General features: G+C 31.1%; 1 protein-coding gene across 1 annotated transcript in view; it reads left to right on the top strand.

The window, feature by feature from the left end:
• The first annotated feature begins 835 nt into the window (after positions 1 to 835).
• LOC127735450 (limbic system-associated membrane protein-like) overlaps positions 836 to 18,443 on the top strand; it is a 33,913-nt gene continuing 16,305 nt past the window's right edge. Inside the window, exon 1 of the mRNA XM_052245617.1 lies at positions 836 to 1,869. Coding sequence (XP_052101577.1) covers positions 1,824 to 1,869 — 46 coding nt within the window. The 5' untranslated portion in view covers positions 836 to 1,823. The remainder of the gene's footprint in view (positions 1,870 to 18,443) is intronic.

Below are 18,443 nucleotides of genomic sequence, written 5' to 3'. Positions count from 1 at the left end.
GCTGACACTACCAAAGATAAAAGGAATAGAAACAATGAATGTTATGTGTTTTATAGTTTCATCAGTTATCATTCTGATAATAAGTCATACTCAAGCCACAAGTATGTTAAACGGCTAGTGACAAAGTAATGTGGATAAATCAAACCAAACATTTTATCCAAAACAACTTAATGCAGTGGCAATTATTTCATCTAACACACAGTCGTGTCTATAGACTTGAACACTCAAACAATCCATAATGTATTTTATCATGAACGATCATTATGGGCAGCTTTAACATATCATAATACCCAACACTTTTGGAGGATAATAGCAATCCCTAGTAGTCGACAACTAGTAAAAACAGCCAAAGTAACGCGACAATCTGACAATCAATACTTCTGTTATTTTATGTCAAACAAGAAAATTTGATTATCAATTAGACTCGTACTTCATATTCTAACTGTAACCTACAATTACACGGGATCGACGACAAATTGAGAGTGGCACTCAGCTGTGATTTGATTGGTCGGTTATTGAGAAGAATACACCATATTCATTATCACTTGTATTTATTATAGTCCATGGTAATGTATCAGAATCTGCAATTAGTTACTAGACAGGAAACTGTAAACACTTAATGAAGTATTCTTCGGAAGCTGAAAAAGTTATGATGTGATTTAAACTTAATTCATACCGATGGTTTTATATTTTTCAACAGGGACAGCGTGATATTTGTAAATGTTTAAAGATATGCAAGTAAATGAAAACCTTGAAAAGCATTTTTTTTAAATTTGGAGAGAAAAAAAGCAATGTTTGAAAACAAATGCATTATTGGAATCTAGTTAATTTTATATTATAAAGTTAAATTAATTGAAAGCCTTCAAGATATCAAAGACGCAAATTCACATTCAAGATACATTGTGACATTTGAATATGAGCTACTTTGTACGGAGAACTCTCGGTTAAATGTTGGTGAATTTAATTCGATTATAACTACTACTTTTACTAAAAGTTTTTTTTTCATGAGTCAGGTATTTGTGAGGAAAGGTAACAAACAAACTATGATAATTACAGAAATTGATTTCATCTATTTATGAATGAATTTGTAACCGAGTTCCAGAGTATAAAATCAAGTTAACAATGCAAGAGATAGCTGTACCTGTAGGGATCCAGGATAACATGCGAAGAAAACATAGTCTGTATATTATCTTACTCGATTAAGCTTTTTGTGGAAGAGCTGCACAAAAGAGATTTAATTACCAAGCTGAGACCAGAGTTTGTCGCGTCATCAGTCACACGATTGCTTTTTTAGTCAATCTTTAAATTAAGAATAGTTTATTAAACCTTATAATGTGAGGACGTTGTTAATTGGTTTAATATCTTCGATCGAGTGGATATACGCTCAAGTTATTTTTACATTGTCAAGGATTCAGACTACATTATATCATCTATACGAAGTACGAAATATACGATTAATTAACAAGGTTAAGTAATATTCTACTTTTAAAACTGAAAAGGTGGATCAGAAGAAACAAGTTTTACATTACAGGTTTCAGCTCGGTAAACGTATTTTGTATCTAAACCAGAAAAAAAATCATTATCTTCCAAACTGCAGTGAAGACATCACTCAGAACTATCAGTCTGGGATTTACCTTTATCAAATTTAAAATTAAAAGACAACTTTTTTGGAGTGTTCTCAGACTGCGTTGTTAGCCAAAGTGAGTGTTAGTTGAGTTAAGAAAATCTTTCTAATTCATCAATGTGCCAAGAGTGCTAATCCTAACAGTCTCAAAGGCATAAAAGACAGCGCAATTGACTTTCTAGAGATCCGAGATTTAATAATGTACACAGATTTGATATTAGTATATCTACATGCATTAATTTTAGGTAAGTTTTTATTTAATTTATAATCAATATGAAGCTATATATATCTGTTTACAAACGATTAATATTAATTATTTTATCAAAGTTTGCTGAGTTTATACAAGACTAAGGAATTTACAGATTAATTATTATCAAATTACAGCAAATAATCTAATTTCTCAGAAGTAACAATTGTAAGTCAGAAATATATATATATGTATGTATTCTTTGTACGTTTAACGGAACAATGAAATATTTCAAAGTAGGTTTTATCTTACATAGTCTACCACTGTGTTGACACAAATGAGATTAATTCTTCAACTCGCAGTATAAAGAATTTTGACACAGAAAATAGAATGACACTTCTTGTGCAATAAAAGTCCAGTAAAATCGCTAGAACATAATCTAACTTCACCAGGCGAGAGACAATTTAATATTTTCAGTACATTTGGGAATATTTCATATTAATGGCCAGCAGTTGATTTACAATTGTTTGCTAATTATACGAATACATAGGCGGAATGTATATATAGCCATATACAATGATGGTAAAATAAGGTGTTTGCACCGACTTCTTCCTTGACTTTTAAAATTTAGTAAGTATCATAAGGTAACAATGTAAAAATTTCTGTAATTTTTTAATCCAACATATAATTCTCGCCTTTTCAATTTCAAATCGTGTTTCTATTACGAATGTTTTCACAAAAATTATTTTAAACTATCATTGGCATTTAAACACAAAGCTTGTCGTTAATGTATTGGTCCAAGTTTATTTCAGTATATTTACAGAATGATAAATACCTAACAAAGATGAGGGAAACAAAGATAATATTCTGATAAAGGCAATTAACATGTTTGACCATTAACGAATGTTTCCGTTTAATGTGCGATTTTAAATGAAGTTTTACTATTAAAGAGATATAAACATGAAATGATTGAAGACCCATCTAGAGAATGTATATCTCTCAATATCAGATCGGTTAGCATGAATAAAAACAATAAAAAAAAATACTCCACAAACCTATTTAAGCAACAGAATGAACCTTATCATCTGATCGGAAACAATATTTAGTGGAGTGCAATATTAGAAATGAAATGCTCTTTATTTGGTAAACCACATTGATAACTAAAATTATCCTTAAGTTAAACAGACGGAAACCCATATTTGCCCTCCTGTAAAGTCATAACGTTGTCGTATATTTTCATAGAATCACTTTATCAAATTTTTCAAAATTGATACTCTGAACAGTAATAATCAATCTTTGAAGTTCATTTCCAGCTGTCAAAACTTCAAAATAAGAGGTTGCAGAGGAGGTATTAAAATTCTATTCCACTGTTTTTAATTCTGTTTGATGTCAAGATTCGTCAGTGGTTGTCGTAAGATATCGTCATGATTTTTGTCTTCTAAAAGTTTAATGGTGATGATCAACTTGTCTATGTTCAATTTATTTACAATTTGACTAGATTCTAGATAGTTTACAGCTAATCACACAGTACGGGGGTCTTGAAGGTCACATGCTGACCTCTGATGTTTGATTTGGTAAACCTGTGTTGTTGCATTATTGCCATTCAGCCAAATTGTTCTTTAATGTATAAAAGTGATTTTCTTTGTTTCAATTTTTTAACTCTTAAATTTTGACCTCTCTGGCTTCTACCTAGTCTATCTTTTAACAATTTCTCAAAGGGTGGCATAGGTGTAGCAGGATGATATGCTTACCCTTCCGGAGTAACTAATACCACCCCGGTTTTTGTTGAGCTTCGTGTGGCTCATCCTTTATAGAATGTTTTGTAGACTACTGTCTGTCTTTAGTCGTTTTTCGGGGTTTTTTGCCAAGATTTTGTCGGTCGCTCTTTGATTTGTGATTTTTGAATCTCCCTTTGATACCTTCCACCACTTCTCCTTCGGAACCCCTATATTTCTCCATATGTTTTAATTCACACATGTTAATTGCACTTTTGGTAAAAAAATACATATTGAAATTCACGTTATTGATATAGTATATTGTTTAAACAGGTAAAACAACATTTTCCTTACTTTTCAGGCGAAAAAATTTAGAGGCATCATAGTTTGGCAAAATATTCGAATTTTGCAAATGGGTATATATATATATTCATCCACGTAGACTTTTATTTTTTATCCCTTAGTTTGATGTATCATACATTATTAATCGATAAAGACGTTACTTAAGAAATATAAACGGCGGAAGGACATTTTTCATAACGTCGGATTAGGCCTTTATTTTTGCGGGAATTCGAGATTGGTCCTTTATTTTCGTGGGAATTCGCGATTTACCCTTAATGGGACTCGGGAATGAGTGACTATTTTTTTCGGGATCCGGGAAAGAATGCTCTTTTTTTCGAGCATTCGGAATGACACCCCTCATACCGCCCCTCAAATATGATGTCATTTTGAATATCAGTAGCAAACACCTTTTATTACTTCTTACATTTGTGTCTTTAAACCATAAAAAGTGATGCTTTCAATGATGCAACTTTTACCATAACAGATGACGCTGAACTTATTTGTTCAAAAGACTTATAATCATTTAGCTATCAATTTATTTCTTCTTACACTAAACCGAAAGGACTTTATAAGAGGATTTAGCACTGGTAATGATCTCTCATTTGTTTGTAGTAGTCTTACAGCGTTTTAAAGACTTTGATGTACGACAATTTATTAATTTACTGCAAAACCTCTAACATTGTTGCAATTATTATATTAACAACAAAAGAATTGTTTTGATAAAGTAGACTTGTTAAAAGCTAGTTTTTTTTATAAGACACACTTTTACACACATCATCTCAATAAATAAAACTCTATACTTTACATTTTAATTGCTTTTTAGTAACTCACATGCATTGCATTGGTTGATAAAATTCCCTTTACATTCATTAAGTACAACTGTAGTTCACTTTTTTTGTTCGGTTTTTCTCTATCATTTCACTCTTTCATACTGAACAATGTTGTAGTATATCAAAACAATTATTTTGTTTTTTAATTTAATGATTGCAACAATGCTAGAGGATTTGTAGTAAATTGTTGAATTGTTGATGGCATCACACAGTCTTTAAAACGCTGTAAGACTACTACAAACAAGTGAGTGATTAAGATTTTTCCGAGAATTCACCAAAAACACACTTTAAATGTGGTGCTGTGTTTATTTAATTCTAACTTAGATCTAACATTGACATCGGCTTTTAAATAAAAAAAAAAAATAAAGAAAAATTCTAAAACGTTTAAAGCTTATTCCATAAATCAGAGTTCAAAGACTTTTAGCTGTTGTATTCGAGTTTGATAACATTTTGTGATATTTAGGTGCTACATAACAAAATGCATGTGGTTACCAACGAGTTAGTTAGTTAGGCTTTTTTGTTGTTTTAACAGTTTCTTTCAAATACTTTATCTAAAAGACTAATAATCGCCAGAGAGAAACATAACTGTAATGTGAAAACTATGATTTTTTTATGTGGTTTTATCACAAACTTAAGAAAATACAACATGTTATTCTGGGTTTATGATTTAGGGGTATAAATTATATTTCTGTTTACTTACAAACTAAAAATCATTGATTAACTAATAATGTGAACTAACCTAAAAACACAACATTTATGAGAGATATTTACTATGAGGTATTTTTATTATTAGCTCACCTTACCAAAGGAAATGTGAGCTTTTGCCATCACTTGGCGTCCGTCTTCGTCCGTCGTCGTCGTCCGTCCGGTGTAAACTATTTCAAACATCTTCTTCTCTGAAACTACTGAACCAATTCCAACCAAACTTAAGCTGAATGATCCTTAGGGTATCTTAAATAAAGTTTGTGTTTTATTTTCTGTTTCGTCGAAAAACATGGCCTCCATGGCTAAAAATAGAACATAGGGGTAAAATGCAGTTTTTGGCTTATATCTCAAAAACTAACGCATTTAGAGCAAATCTGACATGGAGTACAAATGTTCATTAGGTCAAGTTCTATCAGCCCTGAAATTTTCAGATGAATCTAACAACCCATTTTTGGATTGCTGCCACCAAATTGGTAATTTTAAGGAAATTTTGCAGTTTTTGGTTATTATCTTGAATGTTATTATAGATAAAGATAAACTGTAAACAGCAAAAATGTTCAGCAAAGTAAGATCTACAAATAAGTTTTTATATGACCAAAATTGTCAATTGACCCCTTAAGAAGTTATTGCCCTCTAAGGACAATTTTACACAATTTGTTTACCATGTTTTCTATCTTTAAAACATCTTCTCCTCTGAAACTACTGAACCAAATTAAACCAAACTTAAGCTGAATGATTCTGAGGTTATCTAAAATAAAGTTTGTGTTTTATTTTCTGTTTCCTCAGAAACCAAGGCTGCCATGATTAAAATAGAACATAGGGTAAAATGCAGTTTTTAATATATCTCAAAAACTAAAGCATTTAGAGCAAATCAGAAAAGAAGTTAAAGTATTCATTAGGTCAAGGTCTACCTGCCCTGAACTTATCAGCAAAATCGGATATCTTATTTTTAGATTATTGCCCTAAATTGATGATTTTAAGGAAATTTTGCAGTTTTCGGTTATAATCTTGAATACTATTATAGATAAAGATAAACTGTAAACAGCAAAAATGTTCAGCAAAGTAAGATCTACAAATAAGTTTTTATATGACCAAAATTGTCAATTAACCCCTTCAGAAGTTATTGCCCTCTAAGGACAATTTTACACAATTTATTTATCATGTTTTCTATCTTTAAAACATCTTCTCCTCTGAAACTACTGAACCAAATTAAACCAAACTTAAGCTGAATGATTCTGAGGTTATCTAAAATAAAGTTTGTGTTTTATTTTCTGTTTCCTCAGAAACCATGGCCGCCATGATTAAAATAGAACATAGGGTAAAATGCAGTTTTTAACTCATATCTCAAAAACTAAAGCATTTAGAGCAAATCAGAAAAGAAGTTAAAGTATTCATTAGGTCAAGGTCTACCTGCCCTGAAATTATCAGCCAAATTGGATACCTTATTTTTAGGTTATTGCCCTGAATTGATGATTTCAAGGAAATTTTGCAGTTTTCGGTTATTATCTTGATTATTATTAAAGATAAAGATAAACTGTAAACAGCAAAAACGTTCAGCAAAGTAAGATATGAAAAAATTGTCAATTGACCCCTTAAGGAGCTATTGTCCTTTAAAGACAATTTTTCACATTTTTTTCATCTAGTTTGCTTACTTTAAAAAATCTTCTCCTTTTAAACTGCTGAATTAATTTCAGCCAAACTTAGGCTGAATGAGTTTCAGAGTATCTAGTATAAATTTTGTATTTTTTTTCCTTGTACGTCAAGAAACATAGCCACTATGGCTATAATTGAACATAGGGGTAAAATGAATTTTTTTGTTTTTGAAGAACATATGACAGATAAAACGAACATTTAAATGGCATTTTTAAGCCACTCAACAACATTTCACAAAACACAATACAAAACTAAAGATTGAACAACTCAAACAGGAAAAATTATACAAGTCTAAAAATTTATGCTACGATACAAGTCAAAGATACACGAATTAGATAAAATAATAACTCGTTGAAACAAACAAACAATATATATGGCCTTCGTCAGTGTCGATCTTTTTTTTCAAAATGAAATCATACAATATGAACATCTTTGTTTTGTCCTGTCAAATGTTCTATTGCCTATATCCATATAAGATCATTTTGAATCCTGAACTTGATAGGCCATACTGAACGCGCGTGTAAGTACTCTTACTTCATTAATTGTTACAATATAGTTAAACATGCAAATATTTAAAATGCAATTTGTTGTGCCGAAAGATTCGTCTTTTAAAACGACATTTTTCATCTTATTCGTATACATCTTTTATCACTACTTTGCACAAATTTTGAGAGTTGTATACAAATGTATGTATAGCCTTTCCATGTTAAATCGTCCATTGAATCAAACATCTTCAGGTTTAACATCCAATTACGTAACAGTTTATCATCTAAACGCTCTGCTCGCGTTACACCATTTCTAAATAAAAAAATTTGGGACGTCACCTTTTTAAGTCATCATATATAGAGTTCTCAATCATTTTTCAACTTAGATGTTACTTCACTTTTGAATAAGGTAATTAAAATGGGATGTTTTGCACCAAAACATTTTTGAACCTATCAACTACTTTGAAAAATATTTCAACCAAGGAACATATTTAAAAAAAGGGGAGGAGATAGCAATAAGGCAACCAAAAAGGATAAGTTGAAGAAAAACAGACAACATCATGATCATAGGAAAAACAATGAAACGTCAAACAAAAGTACACAAAACACTACACAGAAAACTAAATATTGAGCCACGAAATCCACTGAAAATAATTGGTGATCTCAGACGCTCAGCAATTCCTGTTCCACATTTGATATGCATTGTGTGAACTTTGTTAAATACATTGATGAATCATATCAGGTTACGAAATGTATAATAGCGGATTAGCGAATGACTTTGCATCACACCAAGACATCACCACATTCATATACCTATTTGGTTTGAAATAAAAATACGAATTGAAAACTAATATGACAAAATACAACACTGAAAACTTAAGCAAACCGATCCTTTAAAAAGTATAGCGTGGACTCATGTGACTTTTCTTAAATCATCAGATTAGTTTGTTTTTTAGTTATTAGTTCTGTAAGCTATGTTTTTATAATTGAATTCTATATTTCACTGACCACATTGTATGTTATGTCGTTTGCAATCGTTCTCGTTAAAAAAATGTTTGTGAATATGTTTATCTATCTCTCTAATATTAAACAGACTTTATGATAAATAACTTCATTGATTGTTTGATGACGTTGTTTGGTTTCAAGCTTATTTTTAAAGAAGCCTTTTCGCATAATAATACTTCAAAGTAAACTCATCATAATGAAGTGTACAGAGTTTAGAATATTTTTTTTTTACATATAACTAAATTTAAAACCTTTTCCATTGTAATATACATTAACAAACTGCTACTGAAATCCTACGATTTTTTTTAAACATCGTTAATCTAATTGTGGTCTCAGATACACATGTTGATTAAATAGAAGAAACCTTTCATTTATATGCAAAGCCTTTAGAAGGTTTAGAATAAACCTCTCAATTAATTAGGATAAAGTACGATTTTAAAGACTTTCTTTTACATTTCTCGTTTTCTTTGCAATGGAAAAGCTTGCTAGAATAGAGAGAAAATTCGTATAGTATAGATTTAAGAAAAACTTGATCACAAGAACTTATGAACCATAAAAGGAAATGATAACTCAAAGAAAGACCAATGAGAAGAAATTTATGTCGACGAAATCAATAACAAAATACATGTCAAAATAAAAAAAAATGTCAAAAGCTTGGGTTGTACCGTCTCGGGAATCATGAAGTCACCTATACAATTAAAATATAGAATTAAGAACTATTGGTCAGATGGAAAGTTTGACAGAAAAAATAGGTATTATCCTTTTGGAAATTTTGTACATGCAAGTATTATTGCTAAGCTAGCCTGAATATAATATTACTAATTATTGTCACACTTGGCGCCCATCACTATAAAAGTTCCAAAACATCATTTGGAGATGGTATAAAACAATTACTGATATCAACAATTGAGCAAAACTCATCAAAGATACCAGGCTTATAATTAAGTACGTGCGTTTCGTCTAGATGAGACTCATCAGTGGCGCTCGAATCTAAACAATTGGAAGGACAAATCAAATACGAAAATGAAAGCATGGAAAACCGACAATTCCGAACAGTTGTGCCAAATACGGTTATGACAATTTATGCCTGGGGTAAAATAAACTTACTATTTCGAGTAATTTTACCATTATATAAAGTAAATTTATAGAAGAGGAACTTATCAATGATGTTTCATGTCAACACAAAAGTTCTGACTACTGGGCTAATACCGTACGGGACGAAACATTCACCAACAGTGGCGTCGACCCACTAATTATAAAAACTCCATAAAAGATACAAGGCTTATAATCTGGTAAGTCAGACGCGCATTTTGTTTACATAAGACCCATCAGTGGATCTCGAATAAAAAAAAATGGAAGGGCACAACAGACACAGTTATGATCTTTTTTGGAATTGTCTTTGTCTCAAACTGATACACTTGTTTTTGTTTGTATTCATAACTGATACTACTGCTATCAAACATGGATACAACCTTAACTAGAAATTAAAGATTGTTAAAAGAATCAACATCTTAAGAGACCTGTAAAGAGCCAATTTCCGTTTTTCTGAAAGAAACTGTAGAAAATAGGCAACCGTATGAAAAAGGATAACTCGTTAATGGAAAATTATTTGCGAATAAAACAATGAAGTCGATCATAGGTCGAATCCATATATTCCATAGTGATTAAACGCTAAGAGAACAATAAAATGATTTGAAACTCGATGTTTTTTTTCTCTTATGAAAAATGTTGAATATATTACTGCGCGTAGTAACTACTACACAGCATGACAATCAATTATAAATTTAAAAAAAAAAACAAAGTGTATCAGTTTCAGACAAAGACAATTCCAAAAGAACTTTTTATTGAATATCCCATTGACAGTTCGCCTGGTCTTTATTAAATCTTTTGAATAAAAAAAAAATGTAAATAATTTATAAAACATTTTAATAGACAGTACCCTATAGTTGTGTATGCCTGTTATTCAGTTGTTGACTTTGATTGGTGACTGCCATATATGTTTTTTGTTTAATGTTTTTTTTTTGTTGAAACCAGGTCTTTGGTTTTATTCTTTTAAACTATTTCCCATTTTGACATGACCTTTAAATCTTACTAAACGATAAGATATTTGCTCATTGTTGTGGTCTTATGGGACCTTTGGTTGTTTATATCCTCGTTCTTTGGTTTGTTGTTGAAAATTATCGCATTTGCATTCATACCAGATACCGAATATGAGAATCCACCAAAATGCTCGATTTTGTGCTGCTTTTGTATTTGATGGTTGTCTTCTTGGCTAAGGACGAATTTATAATTTTGATATGGTTTATCAAACCATTTTTTCGATTCTGAAAATCAATTTGAAACTAGTCCAAACTGCAACCAATTTGGAGAATCAGTCAACCACATCACATCGAGCACATTGTAATAGCCGACTTGTCTGCATAATATTGTATGTGTTGGTTATAATATTTTCACGTGTAAATTTGACAAATTAGATAAAGAAAAAAGTAAAATAACAAAAATACCAAACTCCAGTGGGAATTCAAAACGAAAAGTCCTTTATTAAATGGCAAAATGAAAAGCTCAAACACATCAAACGAATGGAAAACAACTGTCATATTCCTGACTTGGTACAAGCATTTCCTTATGTAGAAAATGGTGGATTAAATCTGGTTTTATAGCTAGCTAATTCTCTCACTTGTATGACAGTCGTATAGAATTCAATTATATTGACAACAATGTGTGAGAAAAACAAAAAGACATAATAGGTAAAAAGGTCAAAGAAATTATTTCAAAGTCAAAAAATGAAAACAAACAATTTGATGAATTTAATGCTTCCTAACCGCTTTTCTGGATTTGCCAACATCAGACAAAGACAATTGTTTGAAAGCCAAATGTGCACAAGTACCAAAACAGTTCAAGAGCAAAGGATAAAAAAAGTCATATCCATCTAAGGTCAACTTGGCCTGAGGGAGTTGAAACCTAAGTTTCTTAATAAATTACAAATTTATAAAATGACAATTTAGGAAAGGTGCCTTTGAGTTTCTAATTTCAAGACTTTTCTGAGATTATTGTTTTAAGAATGATTACCAAAATCAGTTTGGTTTTTTTTTCTTACTTTATTTTCTTATCATTCATATTTCTAAATTGATTTAGATTAAGATTTTGTGTCATTGTTATAATTATATCTACTAATAGGATTAACAAATCATTTTCAATTTAATTTGGATAAACTATATATTTCTATCGATTGAACGTGAACATTTTTGATAAATACTAAAATAAAATCATAAATAATCACGTTTATCGGACGGGCTTGGCACAATGTTCAGCATTATATGACGCGACGTCACTGTAGACATGAAAAACGTCGCCGAAAATTTTCAAATAAAATCGACTTTTTGGAGTATATATCTTGAGAACGTACAGTCGTTAAGGGCCTTCTTTGCACCAATATACATTTGTCATTTATTTTTAATTATATATAGATATTTAGTACAGGTTGTTCCAGCCCTGGCCGGAAGGAATAAAGAATCAAATCTACTCTAACATTGTTGATTTTTTAGGCACTTTATGTATATATATATATAAAATTCAAGAGTCTATCCTAAATTGAGGCAAATGTAATACAAGCCCAAATAAAAAAAATGTAAACAAGTCTAAATTGAATACAACGTTCAAACTTATGATAGCGTTGGATAAAAACCGCAATTTTTATACGTGTGCATGCAAAACAAATTTCTTGGTAGAGGGGTCTAAATACAGCACAAACATTTTCAAAAAGACCAAAAAAGTGAAAAAAAATATATTTTAACAAAACGCATTTGACTAGCAGGTCGAACAACGGATGTTCTTAAATCTTAATAATTAATTTGATACCAAACAGAAAAAAATAAAAGAAAAGATGGTTTACCGCAAACATGAGGTGCAAAAATGTGTACACCATATCCGGATTTCGACAATTAATGTCTCTTCAGTTGTTAGGAATCGAAACGGTATTTGGAAGGCCATATAATTTACCTCAATTTAGGATTGATATATATAACAGCACAACAATGTTAAATCTGCAAATTTGCGGAAGCAAATTGTGTTCTTCCATCGCCGGTATTATATTCTTTATATCTTAAAGCTGTAAATTTGAACAACTCGTATCTGAAAAACTAAATGGCTACCCGAATTCCTTTGATATTTTCTGGTGTAAATTCGCAAGCACTTTTCATATGTAAAAAAATCTGTGATATAGTTTATGTACGTAACACTTAGACTTGATTTAAGACGATGGATTTACGATATGTTCGATAATATCAGTGACATTTATGATTAGTAGGATAATGTTTGATTCCTTATCATCCAGTGACATGTATAACATGTGTATTAAGGGCAAATTAAAAAAAAAAAAGCACAATGTAAGTTCTAACACTAAATTTTATTAAAGCCAATAAAAATGTGTACAAATTATTTTGCTTCATAACTGGACGTTAGTTATACTGATAGAAACAAAAACGTAGAAGTAAGCGTCGAAAAAGGTTATGCTGAATAAGCTCGGAGTTACATGAATTAAATGAGCATTTTAGTGTTTACTTAGTTTTAAGACTGGATTATCCAATGTAACCACATTTCAGAATGGCGATCTGTTTTAAAGAGCCTTTCATATCCCTTTAAAGCTATACGACCGATGTTAGGTTGAATGACAACACGCAATACCTATACTGACATTAGATAGTACGTCATTGCGATAACTTTGATTGTGTCTTCTTTATTACTTATTTAATTGGAGGAATAAGTGGATTTTAGCAATTGTGACTTAGTTTTATTTGCCTTTAGTCAATAATTAATAATTAAAGTTGTAGTTTAGATTGGTACATTCTTAGAAAAGTAATTTGATATTTTTTATGTACACTTCTATAACGGTATTTTCAGCCTTTTAGATAATATTTTGTCCAAAGTCTGACCATTATAACACGTGATACACAACAGGATTTTTGATATTGCAACGATAAAGATTAGATAAGCAATTGAATAATTAGTGTCCTTTTTTTAGTTCTGTTTGAATTATGAAAGTCTTGTCATGAAAAGGAAATTATATGGTTGCATTGCCATTTTCGTTGATAATTATGAAGCTACAGTTATGCTTGGTAAATTTCTAAACTAGCTTTTGAGGCGAGACTGTATGTCAACGATTCAAAACGTTGCTGGGTCCAAAGGTTGCATTTTTGCTAAGAGGTCAAGCTCATTTAAGTTTGGTAACTAGTATCTGAACAGAAAATTTGACACGTAGCAACCAAGTTTTATCTTTTATTAAAAAGACGATTATGATAAAGAATGAATCCTGTCCCTTTTAACTAAAATTTTAGAGAATTGATTATACCATATGATAAAATATTGGGTAGGAAATATGGGTAGAATCTAAAGGCACACATGGAAGAAAAAATTACCATTTGATAATGTAAATCGTCTTTGTTTTCCTAACATGCGAAGTAAATACAAGTGTTTTTTTAAGTCTCTTCACTTCACTCTTAAACGGCTAGTTCAGAGGGATGTATTATTAATATGCAGACGTTAAATCCATGGCACTTAAATTCAGGTGTGTCTGTAAATTAACTGGGATGTTCTTGTCCCAGGCAGAAAACCCTGGCCGTGTTAGGCGCAACTTTTTGGACGTTTTGGTCCTCGGTGCTCTTCAGCTTTGTACTTGTTTTGGCTTTCAAACTTTTTTCATCTGAGCGTCACTGGTTAGTCTTGTGTGGACGAGACGCACGTCTGGCGTATTAAATTCTAAACCTAGTACCTTTTGTTAGCTATTATTCGTGTGTTTCTTTGTCCTATATGTTCTCCCATTTATTTGTATTGCAGTCATGTCATGTAATGTTGTCATTTTAATGTTATATTTAACATTGCCATAAAAGCGGGAGGTTTGGCATGCCACAAAACCAGGTTCCATCCACCAGTTTTTTCTTAAAATGTCCTCTACCAAGTCAGGAAAATTGCCATTGTTGTATTATAGTTCGTTTCTGTGTGTGTTACATTTTAATGTTGTGTTTTTGTTGTGTCGTTGTTCTCCTCTTATATTTGATGCGTTTCCCTCAGTTTTAGTTTGTAACCCGGATTTGTTATTATATCTATCGATTTATGAGTTTCGAACAGCGATATACTACTGTTGCCTTTATTTAAGATGTTATCAAGCGCTATATGCATGTCAAAGACTTTCGAATGACGTCATTTGTGGGAAGTTATGTCATTAATATGAATTTCACATTCACATTTTCATTGTAGAAACTTGTACTGTGTATCTTGAATTCATAAGAATGCACCTATACAAATTTCTTTTTTTAGTTGACCATGTCTCATGATTTGTGCTATGATTTGACTAATTAATACGTCAGATAAATGTGAAGTTTGGCAAGAACTTAAGGCTAATTTAACGTACCTCATTTATTCAAATTTCCAAAGCAGTCAGCATTACATAAAATATTACTGATACGTTAATTATTTTTGATAAACTGTTCATAAAATTTTGCGTTATTCGAAACTATAAGGTTTTCCTACATCCAGGTATAGATAGCCTCAGACGTATTTGGCTCAGCTTTTAAACTTTGTACTTGATTTGGCCTTTCAACTGTTTTGACTTGTACGCCACTGATTAGTCTTGTTAAAACAAAATGTGTACCTGCCGTAACAAATTATAAGCCTGTTTTTACAACTAACCACTGAGTCAATGCCATCGCTGGTGGACGTTTCGTCCAAAAGGGTATCACCAGTCCAGTAGTCAGCACTTATGAGTTGACATATTACATCTTTTACATATTAATTTTTCTGTAAATTAACTGTTTACAAAACGTTTAATTATTCAAAACACTCAGGTTGTTCTGCCCCATGATAAATAACCCTAACCGTATTTGACGCAACTTTCGGAATCAGTCTATTCAGCTGTTTTGAGCCCCACTCAGTGATGAGCTTTGTGTAGACTAAACGTGCGCCTGTCGTACCAAATTATAAACTTGGTATTCTTTGTGAGTTATTACAACCATCGGGCCAATGCAACCGCTGATGCATGTTTCATGCCCGAGAGTATCACTAGCCCGATAGTCAGCACTTCTGTGTTGACTGACATGAAATATTATTCTTACTTTCATTTTCTGTAAATTTACTGTTTATTAACTGTTAAATTATTCAAAACGCTAAGGTTTTTCTACCTCCCAAGTATAGATATGCCTTAGCCGTGTTTTGCACAACTTTTCTGGATTTTTTTAATGCTATTCAACTCCGTATTTGATTAGGCCTTCCAACTGGTTTGATTCGAAAGTCATGGATGAGTCTTGTGTATACTAAACTAGCGTCTGGTGTACAAAACTAAAAGCTTGGAATCTTTAATGAGTTGGTTTTTTTCATAACCCTTAAAGTTTGGTACATTCTTCTTACCTTGTTTTATAGATTGTATATGTTTCTATAATTAATTAAATTTGTGCAATTATTTTTTGTTTAAATGGCAAGTGCTGCGTTGGAGATAAGAAATGAGTACACAACAAAACTGATTCCTTATAAGGCATTTATATCGAACATTGCATCATTGAATGTGGTATCGATGTTTAACGAACTTAGCAGAATCTCGACTGAGATTGAATACTTTGTTTTAAAATGCATCTATTTAAACCAAAGACTGTGATTAAAATAGAATCATTTAGTCTTCAGCATTGATGTTTAAGAATATTTTACAATTAGACTGAAGTATAAAATCTCATGCATTTATTAATTTGCGTTTAGGACTGATATGGCAAAGATATAAAACGTCAGTCACATACTTTGCTAAAATGAATTTTATTGTAGAAAAAAAGAAATTGCTTCCGATCGTGCATATACAAATAATTATCCGGACCACCCAATGATGTCTTCAACATTAAAAACACATATATAGACCATTTAGAGGCAAATAATTAGTTCATTACCAATTTAAATCTGTTATTTTACGCGTCTGGAGTTTTAAGGAAGTTAATGCGAATAACTTGACCTGACTATGACATTTATAAGGGATAGATAATCTGAAAAATGGTATCTAGATAACTAAAGGAAAATATCATATATGTCCATTTTGGCTTAATAGGTATTCCGCCTTGTTCCTAAAACGTTCAGTTCAAACATTCGTTAAATAAAACGATCTTAAATATCCCATATCTTTTGAAAAAATGGCATACATGATATCGTTAAGTATAAGTTTCCGATACTATGACAATAAAATTATTGAATATTCCATTTCCTTAAAACCCATGAACCAACCCCCCCCCCTTTTTTTAGTGAAACAAAAAGTCGTCCTCGTGATTTTTTAGAGCTTCAAACATTGTACTGATACAGTTATATAGTTGAAGACGGATGGATAATATTTTTTTCGTTTTGTTTTTGTTTTTGTTTTTGTTTTTTTGCGAAATGCTATATGATTGTTTGATACACCATATTTCCTCTTTCTCCTATCATAACAAAACGGAAAGAATACAGTTATTGTATACAATATTGTAAATCTTGAATTTCCTTCATTCTCTCGGAACAAAGAAACAAAAACATGTGCTCAATAATTTGTCATTTTCTTTTAATCCATTGTAAATACTCATGTCATTGATTATGGCGGAAGCCACCAAATTAAAATAAAGCATGATAGTTTCGCTAATGACCGGATAGTAACTGTCCCTGAAATAAGAACTACTACAGATTTATGGTATTAAGTTTATCCTGTCGACACGGAATATTGATACATTTTATTGGTTTAAATGTTTCCTTGTGTCTAGGCTTGGTCAACGTTAATTGGAAGCTAATGAAGTTGCTTATTGTCACCAGTGTCAGTAGGCATGCAATCAGGTTTATTTTAACTTCTGTAAATTAGAATGCGTATTTCTGCAAATCTAATATTAACTAACGAACATGAATCTAAAACAATACATATTTAGATTGTAGCGAATTGCTTCTGGTACAGTACTTGCAAGGAAAATTACAGCGTAATTATACCACAATTTTTTTTATTTAGATTATTTTTTTTTAGCTGTAAGTACTTTCAACAATTAAGAAGAAATGCCAACTTGTATTCAGCTTTTACAAATACAGTTTATCATAAAAAGTGTACAAACGTGTAAAATATGCAGATGTAAAATAAGAATTATACAAAAAATTTAAAGATAATAGGAAAGACTTACATCGTATTAAAACAAAATTATTTGTACTGTAGAAAGACTGAATGTATATTACTGGAACCATGCAAATATGAAAAGACAACAAAGATATACTGAAAAAAAAGCTAATGTACTGTTGTTCAAAACTAAAACAGTTAGAAATTGGTTTTATCAAAATCATAGAACATTTTGATTCATATATCAATTTGCCGTTTTAAAATCTCAGGCTTTTTGGGCAATATTAATATACAAATGTAATTAATATTCAATAGGTATACATAAACGTTTTATTTTCTGATTCGTTGATTAACTGAAAATAAAAAAAAACAAAAACCGTTATGGGATCTGCTCGCCAGATTTACCCTTTTAACAAAATAATGTACGAGAGAAAACTGGCTGCTGCATTGCTGAAATATCTACAAAGACAAAACAGAAACCGTTGACATACAACAAACTGTAAAACTTTTGAAGTTTGGTAAGGACCCGTTTTGGTCTTATTTAAGAATAATTAATGTTTGAAAATTTACTGAAAGATGGGGGTCTAAATCGTCTGGATTTCACCCACATTAAGGCAAAGGAAACATTTACCGCTGAGTTCGACAAACTAAATGTTGAAGTCATACAAGTCATTTTTGCTTTGCATCGCGGTGCGAAGCTATTTGTTTCATACGATAGTCACGCCATCTTGAAATTATTACGTAATGTTCAAATATCGGTTCTCATTGGTTGCCATATGATGTGGGAAAGATTCTATTGGCTAGAATGA

This window comes from Mytilus californianus, unplaced genomic scaffold (assembly GCF_021869535.1).
Source record: "Mytilus californianus isolate M0D057914Y unplaced genomic scaffold, xbMytCali1.0.p SCAF_3, whole genome shotgun sequence".
Lineage (NCBI taxonomy): Eukaryota > Metazoa > Mollusca > Bivalvia > Mytilida > Mytilidae > Mytilus > Mytilus californianus.
Note: the sequence above shows the minus strand (reverse complement) of the source record. Positions and strands in the feature narration are given on the sequence as shown.